Source organism: Myotis yumanensis, unplaced genomic scaffold (genome assembly GCF_028538775.1).
Source record: "Myotis yumanensis isolate MYYU_CA2020_CCGP unplaced genomic scaffold, mMyoYum1.0.hap1 SCAF_10, whole genome shotgun sequence".
NCBI lineage: Eukaryota > Metazoa > Chordata > Mammalia > Chiroptera > Vespertilionidae > Myotis > Myotis yumanensis.
In genome coordinates this window covers 38041319-38063763 of record NW_027223761.1, presented here as the reverse complement: position 1 = coordinate 38063763, position 22445 = coordinate 38041319, and the positions used below count along the sequence as shown (strand labels likewise).

Sequence of the window (22445 nt, the reverse complement as noted above, 5' to 3'; positions counted from 1 at the left end):
AGGTTCCCACTGGGGTCCCTCAAGCCCCTGGTGTCACCAGAATACTGGGCTGGATCCTGAGCAGGACTTTAGATTCACACAAGCCAGGAATTAGAGGTAGCTGGCCAATCATAGGCTGTGTGTCCTCAGGTAGGACACCCAGGCTCTCTGAGCCTCATTTATTTCAACTGTACAATAGGGACTGAAATACAACCTTCACAGGCTTGTTGTGAAAACTTTTGCAAATGCTCAGTTGCAACTCATGTAGTGAACACCTATGTAGTGTTTACTATGTACCAAGTACTGTCCTAAGGGCTTTACAAAGATCAACTCACTTAACCTTGACAACAACCCTACGAGGGGGTCTTTTTCACCTACCAACTCAACTATGCGACTTGCCTAAGTCCCTTCTCCTTTCCCTGGACCTCAGTCCATCCCTCTTTAAAAGGGGATGATGGGCTAGATGATCCTGTTCAAAGATGTCTATCCTACAACAGGATAGACGTCAAAAGGAAGCTCCGAGGACCTGTGGCACAATGCCACTTTGAGGCAGACAACCCTTCTCGTAGCTGCTGCCTGCCAAGTTCCAGGGACAGGGAGCTCACACCCTCCACGCCGGCTAATCCCTGACTGGATGTTTCAATGGTCTGAGCCAGCCAGGCTTCTCTTAGCTTCTTCCTTGCACACTGGCAGAGAAAGCCCCACGTGAGGCAAGGGGCTGAGAGGCAGGCAGGAGGCCCCTCTAATCCCTGATTTGTCCAGCTCAAGCTCAGGCGTCTGCAGGCGAGCTTGGCTCCATTATTCATCAGTCCGAGCTGCGTGGTGGCTCAGATTAAGGCAGACAAAGGCTGGGCCACAGCATCTGCCTGCCAAGAGGGGCCATTCTTGCCACCAGTCCAATAAGGCTGCAGAGGGGGAAGGCTCTGGAGAGCCATTTTTCCGGGGCTGAAAAGCTCAAGGAAAGCCGCACCCCCACTCTGGCCCACTGGCCTACCTGGCCCCATCATTCCTTGGCCTCTGCCAGCACCCAGGGAAACACCTCCAGGCTCCAGGAGCTGGCAGGGCCCAGAATGCTGGTGGGTGCTTCAGCTCTCTGACAAGCCCAACCTGCCCTGTGGTCCATCCTCTCCAGGTCCTGCGGACTCATCTGTCATCTCCTCTCAACCAGGTGATGTCCTAAACCTCCAGAGTTGGACACTGTATCCAGGTCATTGGGGGGTGAGTCCCAGGAGCATCCCTTCCTTAACCTCTCCTCCCGGCCTCAGCCTCTCTCTTCCAGCTTCGCCAGGAACACTGAGTCACGGGTCCTGGGTCATTGCATCACTTAAAAAACCAACAAACAGCAACAAACTCCTGCAAAAGGCAGAAGTTAAAAGGGAAGGTACAAGCAGGTAAATCTTAGGCTCTTTGGAGAAGCAGGGAGCCTCCGCTGATAAGCCCACCCCTCACCACATCCATGCCTGAGCAGAGGGAGCCCCAAGAATCCCTTGCCCTGACCTATTAATTAATGAGATGGGTCTTTCTTCCCCACAAGGCCCAGCCACCACCCAGAGCCTGTGTGAGAGCCAAATGCAGATGCTGGGTCTCCGCCAAGGCCCTTGCTCTGTGGCCTCCTTCCAGCCTTGCTGATGTCATAGACGGCCTAAGGGAGGGTTAATTGGGGGAGGCAGTCCCAGGGAATAGGATGCAGGCTGTGGGGGAGGGGGAGTTAGAGCTCGGATGAATGCAAAGCGGGAAGTTATCCTTTTCACCACTTCACAGAGGGGTAGACTGAGGCTCGGAGCTAGTTCAAACCCAGGTCTTTCAGCTTTGACATCAGCAGTCCTTCTCCCAGGGCCTGGCTGTCTGCCAGGCTCCCCAGGCATCTGGGCGTCTAATCCCAGGGCCCTTCTGGAAAGGTGGGGGGAGCTGGGCCCTGGGGAGAGGTGGGAAGGAGGGCCCAGGGCCATCAGAGCTTTCCCACCTGCTCCTGGGAGCCCCTCTGAGGCAGCCCCTCCCAGATCCAGGGACAGGGGGCTTAGAAGCACCTGACAAAGGCAGGGCAGGGACAGGTTGGTGCCCACGGGAAGCTCAGCTCAGGTGCCTGTGGTTACAGATGCCTGCCCGGAACCTATGCTGGCCACTGAGTCCCAGGAGTTAAAGGTGTGGTCCTGCCATGGGGGCTCCGCGGGCATGTGGGGGGGCAGGGCAGGGGCAGGACAGTCCGGGATGAGCACACACTCAGGCTGTGTGCTCTAGGTGCTGGGTCCACAGCCGAGGGCTCTCTGAGCAGAAGGGCCAAGCGGTGGGAGGCGGCCCACCTCAGGTAGTCTCGGCGGCACAGGATGAGGTTGGCCTTGGTGTAGAGGGTGGAGCCCACCTCGCCCAGGCGGCAGTCGCAGCAGGCGCACTTGAGGCAGTCCTCGTGCCAGTACTTGTCTAGAGCCTTCAACAGGTAGCGGTCCTTGATCTTGCGGTTGCAGCCGGCGCAGCCCTTCTGCTTCCCTTTGGGCTGGACGGACAGCATCGGCACGCCTGCGAACGGACAGACAAGAGACAGATGGACACGGGTGGGCCCTGGGGCTCTGTGCCCTCTGAGAATGGGAGCCCGCTGCTTCTCTCTGCTGTGCCCCTCCAGAAGGGGGTTCCCAGGAGCCCTCGCTTTCTCCCCGGCAACCTCCTCCCTGGCCTCGGGTCCTGTCCTTTGGGCTGCATGGCACAGTCTGTTCCCCTCCCCTGTGAAGGTCCATCCGGAAGCTCCAGGCAGCACTGGGGAGCCCACGTCTGCTCTGCCGCAGGGCACACACATGGCCCGAGGCCTGGCCCCTGATTGTTCCGCCCCATGCAACCGCTGCCCCCTCTGCAGCCCGATCTACAGGAGGCCCGAAGCCCCCCTCATGCAGCCACCATCCCATTGGCTCTTCCTGCAGCCCTAAGGATGGAACCTCATAAAGAGCATGGGATCCACTACAACCCCCAGTTCTTCCTGCCATCTCGAGACTCCCTCACACAGCTTGTGCGTTTATCCGTTTTAACCCCCAAAGTCAGGCTACAGCCTCTTGGCTTATTCATGCAGAACCACGGAGGCGTCAAGAATATAAGATTCCCTGTGACGTCCCAGGAGGGAGCAGGACTCTGGAGCTCACGCAGGTGTGTGCAGGAAGCTCTCCTCGGCCATGCTTGCAGTTAGTCAGACTTCCTCCCTGCCCTGGCCCGAGGCAGGGATGCTCAGCCTCTGGATCCCTGCTCTTCCCACCAGGATAAGGATCTCAGAGCCACTGGCCCCCTCCCAGGGCCCACCGAGCTTCTCAACGTACAAGATAAGGCCAAGTACGAGGGGCTGGGCTCTAAGCCTGGCATTCACCAGAGGACGGTGATGCAGGGCGGGCAGGTGTGTACATCACTCGCACCCCATGCACGCGGGCACAAGGAGTGACCACAGGGAGGAACCGCCGAGGAGATGGGGACAGACGTCAGGTGTCATCCGGGAGCTTGGACATCCACGTGGAGCCCTGTGGCTTGAGTGTGGTGCAGACCAGGCTTGGTGTGGAGAGCAGGGAGTCTCAGAGCTCCCACCTGGGGGGAGTGGAGGTGCCTGTGAGCACTCGTGAAGGTGGTGGGGGTGGGATGTTCCCTCCCTGACCAGGCTCAGGTGGATGGAGGGGTTGACTCTGGAGAGAACAGCCCCTCCTTTCCTGCCTCCCTGGCTCTCCAACCAGCTCCTGCCCTCTGCCCTCTGCCCTCTGCTCTTGGCCCCATCCTTGCCCTGCACTCTCCAGGGCTTTGAGTTCAAATCCTATCACCTGCCCGCCCCCCCCCCCCCCCCCCCCGACACACACACCCACTACCCCCAGTCCATTGTCTGAGCTCAGTGATGGCGAACCTTTTGAGCTCGGCGTGTCAGCATTTTGAAAAACCCTAACTTAACTCTGGTGCCGTGTCACATATAGAAATTTTTTGATCTTTGCAGCCATAGTAAAACAAAGACTTATATTTTTGATATTTATTTTATATATTTAAATGCCATTTAACAAAAAAAATCAACCAAAAAAATGAGTTCGCGTGTCACCTCTGACACGCGTGTCATAGGTTCGCCATCACTGTCTGAGCTGCTTCCTGGGTGTGACCCTTCCTCAAGCTTCAGAGGAGAACCACAAGGGGCCTCATTCTCAAAATCCACAGGTAGGAGGTCCGATGGGCCTTCGGAGTGATTCTGAGCAAACGGTCTCCTTCTATAGATGAGGAAACTGGGGCTCAGGCAGCCCCAGGGGCTAGTGTGGGGCACCAGTTAAGCTGGCGCCTGGGGACCCTGCCCTCCTCCTGTGCTTTCTCAGCCTCATTGCCTCCTCAGACTCCTTTCTGAGAGGGGGTGGCCCTTGGGCCGAGGGGCAGCAGGCCAGGTGAGGGCAGGGAGGCGGTGTCACAGGCTGCTGTGGGCTCTCTCCGCCCGCCCTCCTCCAGTCCCCGCAGGGCTGTCTGTTGCTGGGAAGTTCGATGCCTGATTTCCTTAGTGCAGCTCTAAAGGTTAATTGGTCTGAGAGAGTGATGGGGCTCAGGACGACTCTGTCCCCCACCTGCCTGCGTCTCTTCTGAGAGGGTTCAGCCGGGTCACAGCTCTGAGGAGCCCTGGAGGCCAGCTGGGGACCAGGCACCCCTGAGAACTAAGGCAGGCGGGAAGGGCTTCTTTCAAGACCTGGCCTACATACAGGGAGGAACCAGGTGTGGCCAAGTGGGGGAGGGGTTAAGACATGGGAAGGTTTGGGGCGTCTCTGGTGGGATGATTTCTCTCCAGGGCTTGTAGAGAGAGCACCCAGCCAGCATAGCCACCAACTTGGAAAATCTCAGGCCAGGCCTCTAGGAGAGACGCTGAGGCTGATTTCCCCTTGCTTCCCTGACCCCTCCCCAGTAGCCAGAGCTCTTCAGCTGTGCTCTCACTGGCGAGGGGTAGGAGGGGGTGAGGCCTGGTATATCCACCCATCTTAGGCAATGCACCTGGCCCACTAAGTTATACCCCAAAATGATGGGGGAATCTCAGCACTAGGAATCTGCCCTCTCCATCTCCTTCTGGCTTGGATCCTGGGCAGAATGCCTGGCCACTGAGCCACAGGGCTATAAACTATAGCACTAGCCGGCAATTCCATCACCAGAGCAGGCTGTTACCTAGAGGACCCAGGGAGGCCAGGAGAAACAAGCTTGCCCAGGTCCCCCACCTCCTACCTGTGCCCAGGCTGGGCCTGGCATGCAGCAGGTTCTTGGTAAGGCTTGGGCACCCTGCTCTAGGGTGCTGAACTCTGCTTCCTGGGCCTGAAGTCTTAAGAAGCCGTGTGGTTTCTGCCAGAAGTGCACTGAGACAGAACACCAGGGCCAGCCTGGTGGTGGAGGTCTCAGAACATCTGGGGGCCTTGAACTTTCTCTGCCTGGAAAGGCTGAGGTCCTGGGAGAAGTCTGACTGGTCCCTCCCTTCTTTATGGAGCGCCCACGGTGTGCTTTCTCTCCCTGGGTTAGTCCGCAAGACTTGAAAAAACGCCTGGAAAGGTAAGGAGGCTCTGAGGAGTTACCATGGGTCCCTGCTCCCTAGAGGGTCCAGGCTCTCCCTGGGCACCCTGCCTCCCCAGCCCCCACCCAGCCTGTCAGCCGGCCCTGCAGACACCTCTCCCCCCTCCCTCCCCTGCCTGGCTCTGGGAGCTGAGCCTCGGGCCATGCACTTTCCATTAAGGAGATAGCATCCCTTTGCTGAAGTCCATTTGGGATCCATTTTAGTGTTATCTAAAAATCAAATCTACATGGTAATCCTTTTAATGTACTCCTGACTTTAGAAAAAAACAGGTTTGCGCTCCTTCAGGAAAGGTTTTAAAGCATTACCCAGTAATTACTACTCACCCATGAAAACACTGATCGTTTACAATGGGTGATGTGTGCGCCTGCCCGCACACGCCCACACACGCTCAGACACACGCAGGGGACCTGGCCAAACAAACCAGTTCACTCAGCCCCCGTGCTCCCCTCAGATCTCAGGGTGTGGAGGGGACATCTGCGGGGAGATTGGCCAAACCCGTACCCTGTCTCCACCCTGGGCGGGCTGACGGGGGAAGGAGGCAGCCTCCCAGTCTGACTCATCCAGCTGCCAGACACTTACCCTCAGCTCTTTAATCTGGGAAAAAGCCAGACAGTCCAGGGGATCGGAGGGACTGCCAGAGGTCATTCAGCTCTTCCTCCCCACTTCCCTCCAACCAGAAGAGCAGCCCTCCTCTTCGCATGGACTCCCCAGGTGGTCTGCCAGCCAGGCCCAAGTCTGCAGCCATCCTGCCCACCAATCCCAGGCCAGCTGCCTTTCAGATCCAGCAAGTGGACTTCTCCAAACGGCCAAGCCCGTTGGCTCCTGATCCCACCAATGCCTCCAGCTTGGAGAGGAGACAGAGCCTGGCTGTGGAGCACTCCTGCCCCCTCCTAGTGAGCTCCTCCAAGGCCCGTCCACCTACCCAGAATGCCCACCCCACCCAGCTCCAGGTCACCCCGGGCCTGCCCTGTGGCTCCCCTGCCTGCAGCCATTGTGGCCACCACTGGCAGCTCCAACCTGGCATGTGCGGCCCCTTCCACAGCCCAGCATGCCCTGTGGGGCACTGCTGATCTGCTCCCCACAGAACCCTGGATTAGCACCCCCTCCATCCTGCAAGTGGATCTTGTTTGCTTCTGTCCGGGGCCCTCACACCGCCACTGCTCCAGGAAGAAAGGCCTTGCCTGCCCACCCCACTCTGCCCCAAACGGCAGAGGCAACAGAGGGGTTGAGGCAAAGAGCACAGGCCTTGAACTCGGAGCCCACTTGCCAATCTGGGCCGTGTCCTAAGCAGCTGGAGGGCCTGGAGCAAATCCCGTCACCTTCCGGACTTGCATCTGTGACACGGGGCAATAGTCTCTTTCCACACAGACTGTGGCGAGGGTAGAATGAGGTTGCGCACGGGAAGCCACAGCACAGAGCCCGGCGTTCAGAGGGGACGAATAGGAACCAACATGCACTCCAGGCCGACCGCCTTCCCCGCTCTGCCACTCGGTTTCTTTTCTCTATAACTTTTTGTCTTGATATAATCGCAAGCTTTCAGAAAAGTTGCAAGAATAGAAAGAACTCCTGTATATCCTTCACCCAGATCCCCTAAATACGAACATCTTACCATATTTACTACCTATCTATCTAGCTAGCAAGCTACCTCTCTATAATATTTTTCCTGACTCATTTGAGTTGTTTTAGAGATGAAGCCCCTATACCCTTTAATACTTTTGTGTTATGTCCTAAAAGTAAGGGCATTCTCTCCCACGAGCATAGTATGGTTATCGAAACCAGGACATTATCACGGACATAATACTGCTATCTAATCTATAGATCTCATTCCAATTCACCAATGATTCCAAATAATGTCTTGTATGGCAATAAAATTCTGAATCATGCATTGCCTTCAGTTGTCAAGTTTAGTCTACTTAACTCTGGAAGAATTCCGAAGCCTTTGTGCTTCCAGACACGGACATTTTTGGAATACAGACTAGGTTTTTATGGAATATCTTTCAACGTGGGTTTATCTGACATCTTTGACTGTGTGACTTTCACTCCTCTGTGCCGCAGTTTTCTTTGTTTTTAAAATGAGTGTGAAGATAGTACTCATCTCACAGCGTTGCCACGAGGAATAAATGAGTTAATATGTGTTCAGGACTAACTGGACCTGGGAGTCAGAAGTTAGCTCTGCTGAGGGTCACCCCACCCCAATCGGCCCATGGGAAAGGATGACGTCAGTCACAGCTCTGTCTCAGATCCCCCAAATCATGATGGGCACCTATTTTGAGGAGACTAAACTGGTATGAATGTGCCACTGTGGTAAGAGTCACACAGGTACTGACTAGAGTCCAGCATGACCCAGAGGACGCCCAGTGGTCACTGCCAACGTGTGCAGAAGGAAGTCAGACCCTCTGTTAGGCTGTCCCGTGTTCGGCGAGTGGGAAGGGCTTGCTGTGGCAGCTCAGAGGGTGGCAGTTCGGGGCAGGTCCCTCTGGCTGCTCTGGAACAAGCCCTGGGGGCACAGGCACGTGTGGCCTTGGTATTTCTCATAATCTCCCCTTGTACCTCAGTCCCAGTGCCAACCTGTGCCCACACAGCACAACACAGCTGCCCAGTCCCGTTCTGGGGCTTCCCTTTCTCACCATGGGCGCCCTCCCCTCCTCTGGGGCAGGCAGGGAGCCTGGGCGGGGCTTTCCCGGGGCTAAGAGAGGTCTGTGGGGAGACAACGCCAATGGAACAGTTAGTGCTCAACTTCTGGGCACTTGGCTCACAACTGCCTTATGAGGTAGGTACCATCATTCTTCTCATTTAACAGCAGGGAAACGGGCGCACGAGAAAGGTTATGACGTATCATGAGCGACACAGTTAGTCGGGGACAGAGCGGGGATTTGAACCCGAGCAGTCTGTTTTTGGGGCCCCGGCACTGGACTCACCTGCTCTGCTGCCAGCCTGTGTATGGCTAACCTCTGAGGGGCTACCGACCCAGGCAGGAGGCACTGCAGAGATTAGGAAACCTGGATGGTACACAGGTGCAGGACACACATGCAAATATACACAGCCACATACAAATACAGGTACATGGAATGACACACACATACATTAGGTCCACAAGAGGCGGGACTGTGTCTATGTATTCTCCCCACAACAATTTTATTCTAGTGCCCAGCACAGTGCTAAGTATAGTAGCTGCTCAGTAAGTTGCATGAAAATACATAGGCATGAATCCAAGCACGCACATGCCTGGATGTGCATGTGTAATCATATTGCCTTTCGAAAAACTACATTTCCGAAGAGTGGGACGTCGCTCAAAATCAAGCTCTGATTTGAACAAAAGGCTTAGTGATCTGTTCTCAAAACCACTTTCCCGGGAAAAGGAAGAGTGCGGGCCCCCAGGTTCCACCCACATGGACTTATGTGGAGGGTAGAAGCTATGCAGGAAGTCCCACCATCATCACACCCACTTCAGCTGCTGTGTGTGTGTGTGTGTGGGTGGGTGGGTGGTGGTGGTGGTGAGGTGTCTGTGGCCTTCAGGAATCTGGGTCGCTACCACCTGCAAGGTGCTGTACCCACCTGGGCCCACACCTGGGCCTGGAACTGCAGTGTAGAATCAGAAATGGAGCCAACCTCAGCCCCTCCTTGGCATCAATGCCATTTAATAAGGAAATTTGAAAGTGTAATCTAATTCTGCAGAATCTCTTTAAATCTCGTTTTCTCAGAAGTCACTTCATTTCGCACGGACACATCCAGCCTTGTGAGAAGGCCTCCATTTCACACCAGTTTTATCTCCACAATTTCTCGTCTCACTGCACTCCTATCCCAGGGCCTTGCCACGCGGCAGGCGAGGCCTGAACTAATAGCATTTCCTACTCATTTGGAATCAAAAGCCAATGAGAACAACTGTTGAAATGCACGGCGACAGCCGCCTAGGGCACGCTCATCACCGCCCTCTGCGCCCCCATTCGCAGGCAGTGTGCTTCCTGGGTTAGTGAGGGAGAGAAGCAGGGTCCTGTGGCCTCCAACTCCCGCTGGGGCCAGTGAGGGAGGCTGAGGCTTGGCTCACGGGGTGCGGTCAGCTCAGCGGAGAAATTGGCCCCTCTCGTGCTGGGACTGCCCCTAAAGGGGATGCGAGAGTTGTAGAGGCTAAGACTGGGGGCCCTGCAGACAGATGGCCTCAGCTTGAATTCCACCACTTCCTAGTTCTGCCTCAGTTTACTCACCTGCTAAATGAGGACAGCCTACTCTGAAGGATTACTTTGAGTATTAAATTAGATTAATAGACATGAAGTACGTAGAACAGTGCTTAGCTTTACAAAATCAGCTAAGAAAACATATGTGTATCTCATGACCCAACAATTCTATTCCTGGCCATATGCCCAACAGAAAGGAGACCTTATGTCCACCAAAGGAGATATATACAAGGATGTTCACAGCCATTTACTTCATAATAACTCCCAACTGAAGACAACACAAATGCCCACCGACAGTAAAATGGATAATGAATTATGGTATATTCACACAATAAAAGGGTCCACAGCAGTGAAAAGGGACAGATCACTGATACACACGGCAATATGGATGAATCATAATGCTGAATGAAAGAAGTCAGACACAACAAGGCACATGCCATATAATTCTATTTATATGTAATTCCCCAACAGGCAAAATGATCTGTGATAGACATCAGAATAACAGGTGTGCTATTGCCTGGCAGGGGGTGTGGGGAAGCCCACGGAGGTGCTGGGAATGCCCTCTGCCTTGGTCTGGGTGGTGTTAAAATGATGTATACATATGTAAACATTCACTGGAATGAACATTTGAGACTCGTGCAATTTACTGCGTATATTTCACATCTCAATTTTTTTAAAAAAAGAACTACTAGTAAGAGGAGCCCCCTCAGTCAGGACTTGGTATGCCTCTTCAGGAAACCCACCTTTCACCAGCACTTGCTGCATCTGTCCTCTCACTGAATCCTCATTTTAACTCCCAGGTACTCAATGATCATCCCCATCCGACAGGTGAGGAAACAGAGGCCCAGGGAGGTCCAGGCCCTTCCCCAGGCCACACAGCTGGAAGGGTACAGGGTAGGGGTTGGAGCCGCAGCGCCCCAGATTCCAGAGCTCAGGTTCTCACCCAGCACACACCCACAGCCTCCCTGGCCAGCCTGGATGAGGAAGGCTCCCTGGGTGCTCCTGTACAGCTGCAGGCCGGATAATGCTGGGCTGGGGTGAGGGCATGTGTAGAGCAGGGCCTGGGCTGAGACCAGGGGGAACTATGGCTCATGCTCTGGTGGGTCACAGGTTGTTTCTGCTCATCTGCTGGTCCTTTAGAAGCTATGGTTGCTGTCGGATCTTAAAAGGGCATCTGGGCAAGGTCAAAGGGAGACATGGACCAGAAACTAAGGACATAGAAGGGACAGGGGCTGGGCAGGGAGCAGGAGGGCTGTGTAGAGGCAGACCCACGATGTTTGCTTTGTAGCCTTGACAGTGATGAAGAAGCCTTGAGATGGCACATGGCCTCAAGGGGGAGGGTCGAGCTGTGAGGGGAAAGCTGGGGGCTCCAGACCCAGAGCCACAATAGTGGGGGGAACCCTCAACCAACAGCCAGGGGCTTGTGTGTCAATGAGGGAATGGGAAGGAAGAGGTCCTGGAGAGGGGCTGGCTCAGGTAAGACATTTAAAAGCAGTCCAGCCCCGCAGCTGTGGCTCAGTGGTTGAGCGTTGATCTATGAACCAGACAGTCACAGTTCAATTCCTGGTCAGGGCACATGCCTGGGTTGCAAGCTCAATCCCTGGTGTGGGGTATACAGGAGGCAGCCAATCAATGATTCTCTCTCATCATTGATGTTTCTATCTCTCCCTCTCCCTTCCTCTCTGAAATCAGTAAAAATCCTGTATAATAAAAGGCTAATATGCAAATAGACCAAACAGCGGAATGACCGGTTGCTATGATGCGCACTGACCACCAGGGGGCAGATGCTCAACTCAGGAGCTGCCTCCTGGTGGTCAGTGTGCTCCCACAGGGGGAACGCCGCTCAGCCAGAAACTGGTCTCATGGCTGGTGAGCGCAGCAGCGGTGGCGGGAGCCTCTCCTGCCTCCGTGGCAGCGCTAAGGATGTCCAACTGATGGCTTAGGCCCGCTCCCCCTGAGCAGACATCCCCCGAGGGCTCCCGGACTGGGAGTGGGCACAGGCTGGTCTGAGGGACCCCCTCCACCCCGAGTGCACGAATTTCGTGCAACGGACGTCTAGTAAATAAATAAAGGCTGTCCGGCAATGCTTGCCTTCTCTAAAGCGCCCAGTCCCTCCTGGTCTCCACAGTCCACCACAGTAAGGAAGAGTATAGATGTCTCCAAACATCTGCAGCCACTGTAGTCCCGTTCAATCACATGATAATACCCTGTATTAAATACCTACTGTGTGCCAGGTGCTTTATTCTCATTAACGCTCATCCTCATCATTGAGGTCAGGGAAATCAGAACCTGCCGGAGGGCACAGCTGTGAGGGGCCAAGCGGGCCTTCAGACCCAGGCGACTGGCCCCAGCCCCTCCCTGCTCTCTATCAGGGGCCAGAGGCAACATGGCATCATCTTTTTCCTGAGCCACAGGGACAGTGAACTTCTGCTTGGACTCCATCTTGACCTGGGGAAGAGAAGAAGGCTCTAGAGGCCCCTTGCTGGGATCCATCGGTCAGGGTGGGCTTCCGGTCCCCAAGGCCCCATGGAGGAGCATTCCTGTGCAGGAGCACGAAGCAGCAGGCATTTCTGCAGCGTGTGCTGGTGGAGGCAAACCTTCCTAGGAATGGAGTGTCCTAGAGCCTGAACCCACAGTGACCTTCCAGTGTGTGTAGATGATGGGGCGGAGGGGCTTCCACACACCTCATTGTGGAGGGAAGCTGGACCCCACACAGCCCTGTGTTAGGAAACAGCTTGACCCAGTGGGGAACTTGCAGGGGCCTGGAGGGTTCACTGAGAGATATCGGAGCAGGTCCAATTGGAACCGGCTCGTGAACCACACACAGTTTCCTGGGCTCTTTGGTGAGGGGAATTTAGAGACGTCAGAATGTGCTCTTTGTTTGTCACTTGGAATGATGCTTAAGTTAACTGTGTAGTTAACTGCAGGGGGGAGTGTAGGCATTTTCTTCCAACTCTCTGGTGGTCTCTGTAAAGTCCCAGATGTATCTTGAAAGCAATAGGACTCTAGATCGCCTCCTCCAAACCTGGGCTCTGCACTCTTACCCAGGCTTCCCCTCACCATACAAACACCATCACCCACCCAGATGTTCCGGCCAGAAACTCAGTCATCTTCAGACCTCTTGCTATCCTCGTCCCCATTCCTCTGCTGACTCCTTCTCCCCATCCCACCTGCTTCTTTTCATTTCCAGCACTGCCACCATCTTTTGCCACATTATCAGCATAGCTCCCCACCAGCCTCTCGCGTCTAGGATCTACAATCCGTTCTTCACACAGCAGCTGGAGAAATCTTTCCAAAGTAGGTCATGTTACTGGTCAGCTTAAAACCCTTCCATAACTTCCGGTGGCCTAAGAGTTCACACTCTTGATCAAGCCCATGATATCCTCATGTGGGTCTGCCGCTGCCTCCTTCTCTCACACGGCACTCCAGTCACATTCTAGATCTCCCTACTGCCACAGGGCCTTTGCACATGCTGTTTCCCCCTTTATAGATCACCTTTCTGCCTCTTCACGTGGCTGGCTCCTTCTCATCTTTGGCTTTCGGCTTCACTGCCATCTCCTCAGAAAGGCCTTTCTTGACCTCCTTATGTCCTTATTTAAATGACCCCCTTGTCATTTCCTTTTGAGTTTTTATCACAATTTGTAATTGTTTTACTTTTCTGTGATTTTACTTGGGAAAAAAAAATGGTCTCTCTCATAAGATTGTAAGCCCCGTGAAGGCCTGTTTCGGGCCCTGCCTGGCTTGTTCACCATTGTGTCCTCAGTGCTGAGCCCCGCAGCTCCCTTTTAACTGTCAGTTCAGTTAATGAATGAAGATACTCAGATTTGACTGGCAAGAGTCTGCTGGCCAGCGTGGGCTGATGAGGATAGGCAGGCTCCCCCGAGACAGGAGCCTGAATCAGGCTTGCTGTTGACTCGAGCCCCCAGCCCCAAAGCACCCGTAGTTTTAAGGCCTAACAAACAAAGCAATGCCTAGGTCCTGCCTGCCCTGATCTAGATTTTTGAGAGGCCCATCGCAGCGCAGTGCAGGGCTCCCGCTGAGAAACGACGGCTCTTGTACAAATACAAGCTTTCTATCCCTTCGATAAAGGGACAGCAATCCTGCCCTTCAGGCCCTGCAGACCCTTGCATGTAACTACTCCATCCCAACCCTCAGGGACTGGGGGTGGAGCCAGAGCACAGGCATCTGTGTAACCACAGCAGCTGTCTTTCCGTTTGCATTTGTGGCCTGGGCACCTCCTCCTCCCGACACAGGCCTAACCTCCCCAGTCACCCAACTGAGGGTCCTCTTGGCTGACAGATATGACCACTCTTCCGGTCTAGTCTAAGCGCTGGGGGCCCAGTGGGAGGAAAAAGCCCCTGAAATTTGCCGCAGAAAACCCCAGGCCCAAGCTTTTCTCTCTCTGTAGCCTCCACCAAACCCCATCCCATCCTGGGCTGCGGGAGCTAGCCCCCAGGGCCCTTGACAGGATGCTGCTTGGAGCTGCACAGCTGTGGGGACCAGCAGGGAAGTGTCTGGAAGGTACATTCCCCAGACAGCAACCCAGCTGCTCCCTGGGCACCCGCAAAGCCCGAGTCACCCTGTCTAATGAAACAGGGCTCCCGAGGGGCCTGCAATCTCCGCAGAGAAGGAGGAGGGCACGGACTCCCAGACGAGTCTCAATTTCACAGCATCAGAGACGTGAGCACCAAGGCACTGAACCAGAAAACGAGAGTCTGGCAGGAGCAGCAGACACACCGTGAGCGCCAGGGGATCGGAGATTAGGGCCCTTCAAAATCAATTTTGAATTCAAACTTTTAAATGTGTTCTCCAGACGCAAAGAAGGGACCCTCCAGGCAGGCTGGGCCCGGCCAGCTGCTGGGTCCTGCTTCCTCCCTGAAGCAGCCAGGCCCACCTGCCAGCCACTGGGCTGGATGAGGAGGAGGTAAGCTGGCGAGGAGGGAGACTCCAGACCCTGCCCCCGGGAGCTGCAGGGACAGGAGCCCCTGGGGCTCACCTCACAAGCACTACCTCTGGGGTGCCTGCCTGAGATGCTGTCCTGGGGCTTCCTGGTGAGGCTTTGGGGACTCCTCCGCCCTCCTTTACGCACCTGGATGAGAGGAGCTAAGTGCAAGGCCCATGTGGGCCAGGTACCCTTAACCCCCACCCCCAGCCTGGCTGAGGAGGCTCATGGGGCACCACTGGCTGAAACCATTGGGAATGCGAGCCTTGGACTCGGACAGGCAGAGATTTGTAGCCTACACCACTCCTGGGCTCCCAGGGAGAAGATTCTGGTTCAGAAGTGCATTTCCCCTCTGGAAACCTGGTGGAAAGAAGCCTGCCGTGAGTGTCGTAGAATTCAGGCCCTGTGGAGGGCGAGTGAAGCCCCCAGAGCAAAGGGACAGACAGTGGCATCCGCGTGCGAGTCAGCGAAGCAGCAGGGCTGCTGGGAAAGCTGGCGGGGCCCCAGGCTGCATTATCGGAGGCGAGGCGTCTGCGGGCCAGGGAGCTGACAAGCATGCTGCCTGTTACTGGTCAGACCACGTGTGGAGCACTGCGCCCCGTTCGGGGCCCTGTCCTGGGAGGTAGACAGGGACACACAGGGCAGCAGGCCCCACGAGGATGCTGAGGTTAACAGACGGCTCCAGCCACACCTTGGAGGAGGCCCCAGGGCCCGCGGAGGATGCTCCTGGCAGCCCACCTATGGCTCCCTGCTCCTGCCGGGTCCCTCCTCAGCCATATTTGTTCCTCCAAGCCTATGATCAGCCCAGCACTGAGGCCTTCCTCATTGCTGGGTGGGGAAGCCGGTCCATGACAAGCCTGTCTGACCCCAATGACCTCATAGCCTCTACTCGCCAGTCTTCCAAACTCAAGACTAACCATCAACTTTAAGCCACACTCCTGAGACAGAGACACGAGTGACTGGGAACCACTCTTCTGCTGAGAGGCAACAGAAGGGGTAGCCGGGGCCATGGGTCCGCAGAGACCTCACAGGGAGCCCCTGCTGGGGTGAGGTGTGCTGGGAGAGGGCAGGAGTCAGCAGACCACTTAAGGGAGAGCAGGCAGGGATGCCCTAACCCCTCCCGCCCTGGCTTGGGAGTGGGCTGCAGGCTCTGTAAGGAAATTACAACACAGGCCTGGGTAATGCTCCTTTTAGTTACAGCATAAACTGCAGCAATAAAGCGTACCTGGGGAATGTTTAGAGAAAGCACTAATGATTTCTTCCCCAGTGGTTAATAAATTCACTTCCAGATCAATTTGTTCGCGATAGAGCCCGGCGAGCGGAACCCGCGAGGCGGGCACAGCCGAGTGTGTCTTTTTCAGTATAAATGATTTATTACGATGATTAGCGGCACATAAACAATTTAAAATACAACGCTAATTAGTTTGGGGAAAAAGGAGGGGAAAAGCCACACTGCCTCTCTCCCCATTATGTTCTACTTCCCTAAGTGTGTACTTTTTAATTAAATCCAAATGTCACAATAAATTTAAAGTGTTTTATTACCACTCGGGCTAACGAAAGCAGTCATGCAAGCCCCCTTCTCAGGCATCCGTGGGCTCGGCTGGGGGTGAGGATGGGGGTACCAGCAGGGTCTGTCCACAAACTCTCCTGGAGGTGGGAGGTTTTTGTGAGATCTCTGGAAACCCCTCCTGGTTTCTGGCAGCCCCAAGCTGGAGACCTCTGGGACTCCCCTCTTCCTCTCCCCTTCCTGGCAGCCCAAGTGAAGACGCCTTAATGCCGGCTCTGACCAGCCCAGACGCCAGGCACGTCTTCTCGGTGGTCCCCCAGGACTCTGCACCCTCCTCGAGCCCTCCTCAGGGGCTCTATCATCATATACCTAACACCTCTGCCTGCCCAGCATCAGGCTTGGCATTTCCTATGCATCTTACCGTGTCCTCGTTCCAGTGCTATGAGTAGAAATTATTGTTTCAATTTTGGGGATGGGGAAATTGAGGCTCAGAGAGGTGGGAACATTTATCTAAAGTCACACAGCTATAAAGTGGGCTTTTGCAACATCCCTATTCCTATCCCACCATCTGCATCAGAACCCACATCTAACCACGCCCTGGTTTCCCAGCCCCCAGAATGCGGAATAGAAAACAGAGCACAGAGCCTTGCTTTGCCCAGAAACACATTTGAGGCAGAATTTCAGGCCAGGGACCTGGACACTGATGAATCTGGGTTCAAGTTCAGACTCTGCCATTGACTCACAATATAAACTCAGCGAGGTTCGTAGCCTCTCTGAGCTTCAGCTTCCCTGTCAGCAGAGCTGGAGCAAAGCACCCAACTCACAGGCGAAAGAACCAAAGCGGCTAAAGCAAGCAGAGTGCTCTGCAATCCGTGACACGCTGTGTAAGTAGAAATTACTAACAAAAACCCTTGAGGTGAGCAGGGCTCTGTAAGAGCACACAGTGCTCATGTCACTCATGAGAAAATGGAAGCCAGCAAGGAAAAGGACTTACCCAAGATCCACTGAACCTTGGGATCCAGGGGACCAGGTTGCAGGCAACCTCCCTTCCAAAAGCTCAGCCAGCCAAGAATGACTTTTCTCCTAAACACTCTTGCACTGTTTATTTGAAATTAAAAACAAATATCCCTAAATGTAGAGTTACCATATGACCCAGCAATTCCACTCCTAAATACATACCCAAGAAAAATGGAAACAGATGTTCACACTGAAACTCGTAGATGAATGTTCATAGTAGCAGCATTATTCACAAAAGCTAAAAATAGAACTCAAAATGCCCATCGGCTGATGAATGGGTAAATAAAATGTGGCATACACATACAATGGAGTAATATTTGATCATAAAAAGGAAGTACTGATTACATGTTACAACATGAATGAATCTTGAAAACACAAGGTGAGGAAAGAAGTCAGCCACAAAGACCACATCTTGTAGGATTCCATTTATATGAACTATCCAGAAGAGGCAAATCCATAGAGACACAAAGTAAATGAGTGGTCGCCAGGGATGAGGGGAAGGGGAAGTGACTGCCAATGGATATGGAATTTCTTTTTAGGGTGATGAAAATGTTCTTGAATTAGATGATGGTAATGGTTGCATGATTCTGTATATATACTAAAACCACTGCATTGTACATTTAAAAAAGCTAACTTTGTGGCATGCAAATTATATCTCAACAAAGCTGTTATAAAGCAAAACAAACCAAACATTCCTTTGAGAACAGGAGAAATCAGTTCATAAAAAATTATTTCTTGGGCCCTTGCCGGTTTGGCTCAGTGGATGGAGCGTCGGCCTGCGGACTGAAGGGTCCCAGGTTCGATTCCGGTCAAGGGCATGTACCTTGGTTGCGGGCACATCCCCAGTAGATGTGCAGGAGGCAGCTGATCGATGTTTCTCTCTCATCGATGTTTCTAACTCTCTATCCCTCTCCCTTTCTCTCTGTAAAAAAATTAATAAAATATATTTTAAAAAAATTATTTCTTGGGAATCAGGAGAGAGGCCCTGGGAGGTCCAGCAGCCAGCCCTGGCCACCCCATCTCTCGTTGGCTGCTCCACAGGGAGGAAAGAGCTCCAGAGCTCCCCCTTGCCTCCCTCCCCAGTCTCCCACACCCAGGAAACTGACTGTCTCCACTCTTTCAACCTTGCTGGATCCATCACTCTTCTCCGCCCCATTTGCTTCCACCACTGTATTCATGTTTTGTCTTCCCAGGTCTCTGTTGAAATTTCTGCATCCTCCCAGGCCTATGCCCAACCTGCAATGCCCTCTCTACAAGCTAGGCATGCCCATGGGGGAGGGGTTCCCTTTCAGACCTTGAGCTTGTCCTGCATTGAGTACCATAGTTATGGTCTGTGCATAATGGCTAGACCATAGTGAGGCCCTTCAGGCCCAGCCGAGGTTCAGTATGGAGTGCTGCCCTCTCCCAGGACCGGTGAACCCTGCCCCAGACAGGGGTGTGCAAGCTCAGATCCAGGCCACGGAGGCCAGAAAGGAAGGCAACATGTGCCTGTGGGTCAAATGGAAACCACTGGAGGGAGAGCACACAGTGCCGGGGCTAGGGACAGCCCCCTGTGTGGTTTCTCTGAGGGGTTGACTCAAGAAGATGGAGCATCCTGGCCAGCAGGGGGAGCCAGGCCCACTCTGGGGTTAGTTTCCTGAGGGGTGGCTTCCTGAGATAGCAGTCCATGATGAAACCATGAAGACTCACGGAGTTAGCTTCATGCCTAGAACATGGGTACTTGGCCCAAGGCCCAGATACCCCCCTCAAGTGACCGGAGCCATCCTGCCCCATCCCTGGGGCTCTTCCCACATGTGGAGGACTTGGAGGCTGGTCTCTCTGCTGAGATGAGGCCTGCGGTACCATAATGCCCCTCAACATAACCTAGTTGAAGTTCTACCTGGAAACAGCAAGGGACGGGCGGAACCATCCAATCTGATTTGAATGTGGCAAGACCAAGCACGGAGGGCCCGTGTGCTCTCACCGGGATCTCTGCTTCTCCTGACCCCGGGAGACCAAGGAGAGACCAAGAAACCTCATCAAGTGGCTTCCTTCTCCTGGCTCTGGCCTCACCACACTGTTCCCCACCCACGGCCATGTCTCCATACCCAGCACCACACTTGAGGGGTCAGCCGCCAGTGACTCTTGACATGAAAGGCAAAACCGAGACCCCGAGAGGCCTGCCTAGGGACATGCTGTGAGCTGGGGGCAGGGCCAGGCTGGGGCTGCAGGAGTTCTGGCTCCCAGCGCTGTGTTTCAACTCCCAGGAGAGCCCCTTTTAGCCCAGCTCTCATGGGAGGAACCGCTGAAGCGGCCTCTGCCCAGGCCACCTCAACAATGCCGGCTCCCCCGCACCTGGCAGCAGCCAGCAGGCGGGGAGGCCCTCAACCCCCAACAGCTGCTGGGCGGCTGGCTCAGGAGGGAGCCACCTTCATCTCCTCCGAGGGTGTGGTCACCACTGAGTGAGAACACAGGCCCTGGGGTAATGGACGCTTGCTTTGCAGGCTCCTAGTGGCCTCGGCAAACTTACCATCTGTGAAAAAAGGAAGCCAGCAGGTCCCACCCACAGCCCTGACCCCTGTGGGTACATGTTTATAGTCGGTGCCATCCCCTCTCACCACCACAATCAGGGAAGGCCTAGGAGTATATTCACCACCACCTCCCAGGATTCACCACCACCTCTCATCTGAATTCTGCCACATACCAACTTGCTGGGCTCTCCCAGGCAGCGTCTCCCCCTCTCTGGGCACAACCTACTCCTCCACAAAATGGGGCTAGTATTGGATTTCGCAGCCTACCATGGGTGCTATAAAGATGAAATGAAAGGCTCTGCCACATCTGGGGCTTCCCTGGCATGAGGTGATGCAGGAAGCGGAGGCACTGGGCCTCCCAGGGCTGAGGCTGGTGATTCATTCTCTCTGGGGGCAGCTAAACTTTCGGGCATCTGGGGCCTGAGATACTGTTCCAGAAGCTGATCTCTCACAGGCTGATTTTTTGAAGACAGTCCCCAATGATCCTCCGTCTCCTGATATTAACAACCTCTGTGCAATTCCCCCACACACACTTCCTTGAGTGGGAGCTGGACCTAGTGACTTGCTCGCAAGAAAGGAAATACAGCAAAGTGATGAAATGTCACATCTGTGATTAGATGTGTCACATCTTATAAAAGACTGTGACTTCCTGCTTGCCAGCAGACACTCTCGTAATGGCTTTAAGGAAGCAAGCTGCCATGCTGCAGAGGCCCACATGGCACGGAGCTGGGGGCAGCTTACGACCCACCGTCAGTGAGGAGTGGAAGCCTCAGTCCACCAGCCCATGAGGAACTGACTCCTGCCAACAATCCAGTGAGTGAGCTTGGAAACTCAATTCCCAGGTTAATCTTGATTTGAGACCGCAGCCCCGGCCAACACCTCTATTGTGGCCTGAGAGACCCTGAGCAGAGGACCCAGCTAAGCCATTCCCGGACTCCTGACCCACGGAAACTGTGAGATAATAAATGGATGTTGTTTTAAGCTGCTAAGCTGTGATTTGTTGCAGAGCAGTAGACGACTAGTCCACTGCCTCACTGCATACACACACAAGACAGGAGGGACTTGCCTCAGGCCAGAGAGAGGCGGGCCTGCAGACAGATCTCTGCCCCACCACCCATGTCGTGGTGAGCTTCCCTCTGGAGCCCAGTCCTTGCTAAACGGTTGGACACATGGACCTTGAGGTGCTGTTCCGGCTGCAGAGTGTTTCCAGGAGAGGTACCCAGGAGACAGAGCCCACTCCCCGGCCTACCCTAACCAGACTCTCTCTGCTGGGCAGACCAGGAATATGGGCGGAGCTGATCACCTCTTCCTGGTGCCATAGCCTGGGGGCTTTCAAAAGAACAGCCCTCCCAGGGCTCTGCACCCCAGGGACCTCTGGAGCAGGATAAGCGTTTCAAAGCACACCTACTCCCCCCTCCTCCCCTCCTCCCCTCCTCACCCAAACCTAGGTAGGTTAGGGAAACCCCACCAGTCACCTACAGAATCTTCAAGAGCTTTGCCTATTGAAGGCTCAACAGACCGAAACGGTGGTCATGATCATATCCATTTGACTAGTTGGAATCACCAGTACAATTTACTGTTAAGAATTACTGTGTGGCAGAGGCGGGATTTGAACTGAGTCTGTCTGATACAAAGCCCATGCTGGTTCCACTTGCTTTAAAATTGGAACCTGAGAGAGAGTTCAAGCATTCTGATGGCACCCATAGGCAGCCCCTACGCAGCCCTTCTAAAACAGTCTATCACCAGGGGTCAGGCACTGGAGTTTTTAAAAATTCAGGGGAGAGGAGAGACAGGATGGAGCAGGTGCTGGCTGTGGGCCCTAGATGTTCAAGCCAGAGCTGCTCCCACTTATCTGGGAAAAGCGGGTCTCCCTCCCCCTCTCTATCAAGTCATTGCGCCAACCGGCAAAATTGAATTATTAAAACTCCCTTCTGGGGTACCACACGGATTTTTCTCCACTGAGACTCAGAGCGGAGGGGCGGCTGCTCCCGCCACACAATATTAAAATGTCAGGAGTTTAAGGCCTGCGTTGGTTGAGTCATAAGTTATCAGCACCCAGTGAGGGCCGACAGAATGCCTCCCTTAAATTATTAAGCAGAAAGCGTCAGACTGTAATATTTTGCTAAACCAAAGTACAGACACAGACAAAGATGTCATTTCAATATTTGAAACCAGCAAGTTTAATTTAAAATAAGAGCAAACCAATAAGCTCAGAACACAGCCGCGCATGAGAGGAAAATTATACTGTGAGAGGAAAAAAAGTGGAAGGACTTAAGAAATTTATAAAAGTAATCTCCAAGTGGAAATTAGAAATCAAGGCCTAGAAACAGAATAACACAAAAGAAATATTACTGTCCACTTTCTAAATCAATATAACACTGCTCCACGCCAGAATTACCATGGTAACTCAAGTAAAAAGAATCAAGCAATTCTTATTATTTCAAAATAAAATCACAGCCTGAAGCCTGGGTTTTATTACAACCACTGATAGATCGCTGGCTTGTATTTATCTGAAATATTGCTTTTCAATCAGCTGGTTTATGAATGTACACAGGCCTCTCACCAGCCCACTTACCGCCCCATTTTGAGGCGAGGGGCTAACCAATGAATTGAGTCCCGCCTGGCCGCTTCTGCATATACGTCCAGGTTGAAGTTAGCTCCTGTAACCACAGAGCTTCACACCCATCCCTACTGCAGGACAGAAGAAAAGCCAGAGAAGGCAGTGGGGCTGATCTCCTATGGCCCTCCATCCCATGAAGGAATAGGCCCGGGCTCAGATGGC

The 22445-nt window shown here is 53.9% G+C and overlaps 1 protein-coding gene across 3 annotated transcripts in view; it reads right to left on the bottom strand.

Annotated features, from left to right (window-relative positions):
- LMO1 (LIM domain only 1) overlaps positions 1-22445 on the bottom strand; it is a 51031-nt gene that overhangs the window by 2238 nt on the left and 26348 nt on the right. For all 3 annotated transcript variants that reach the window (XM_070426680.1, XM_070426679.1, XM_070426678.1), the window contains one exon: positions 2280-2493. In XM_070426680.1, coding sequence (XP_070282781.1) covers positions 2280-2485 — 206 coding nt within the window. In that variant the 5' untranslated portion in view covers positions 2486-2493. The remainder of the gene's footprint in view (positions 1-2279; positions 2494-22445) is intronic.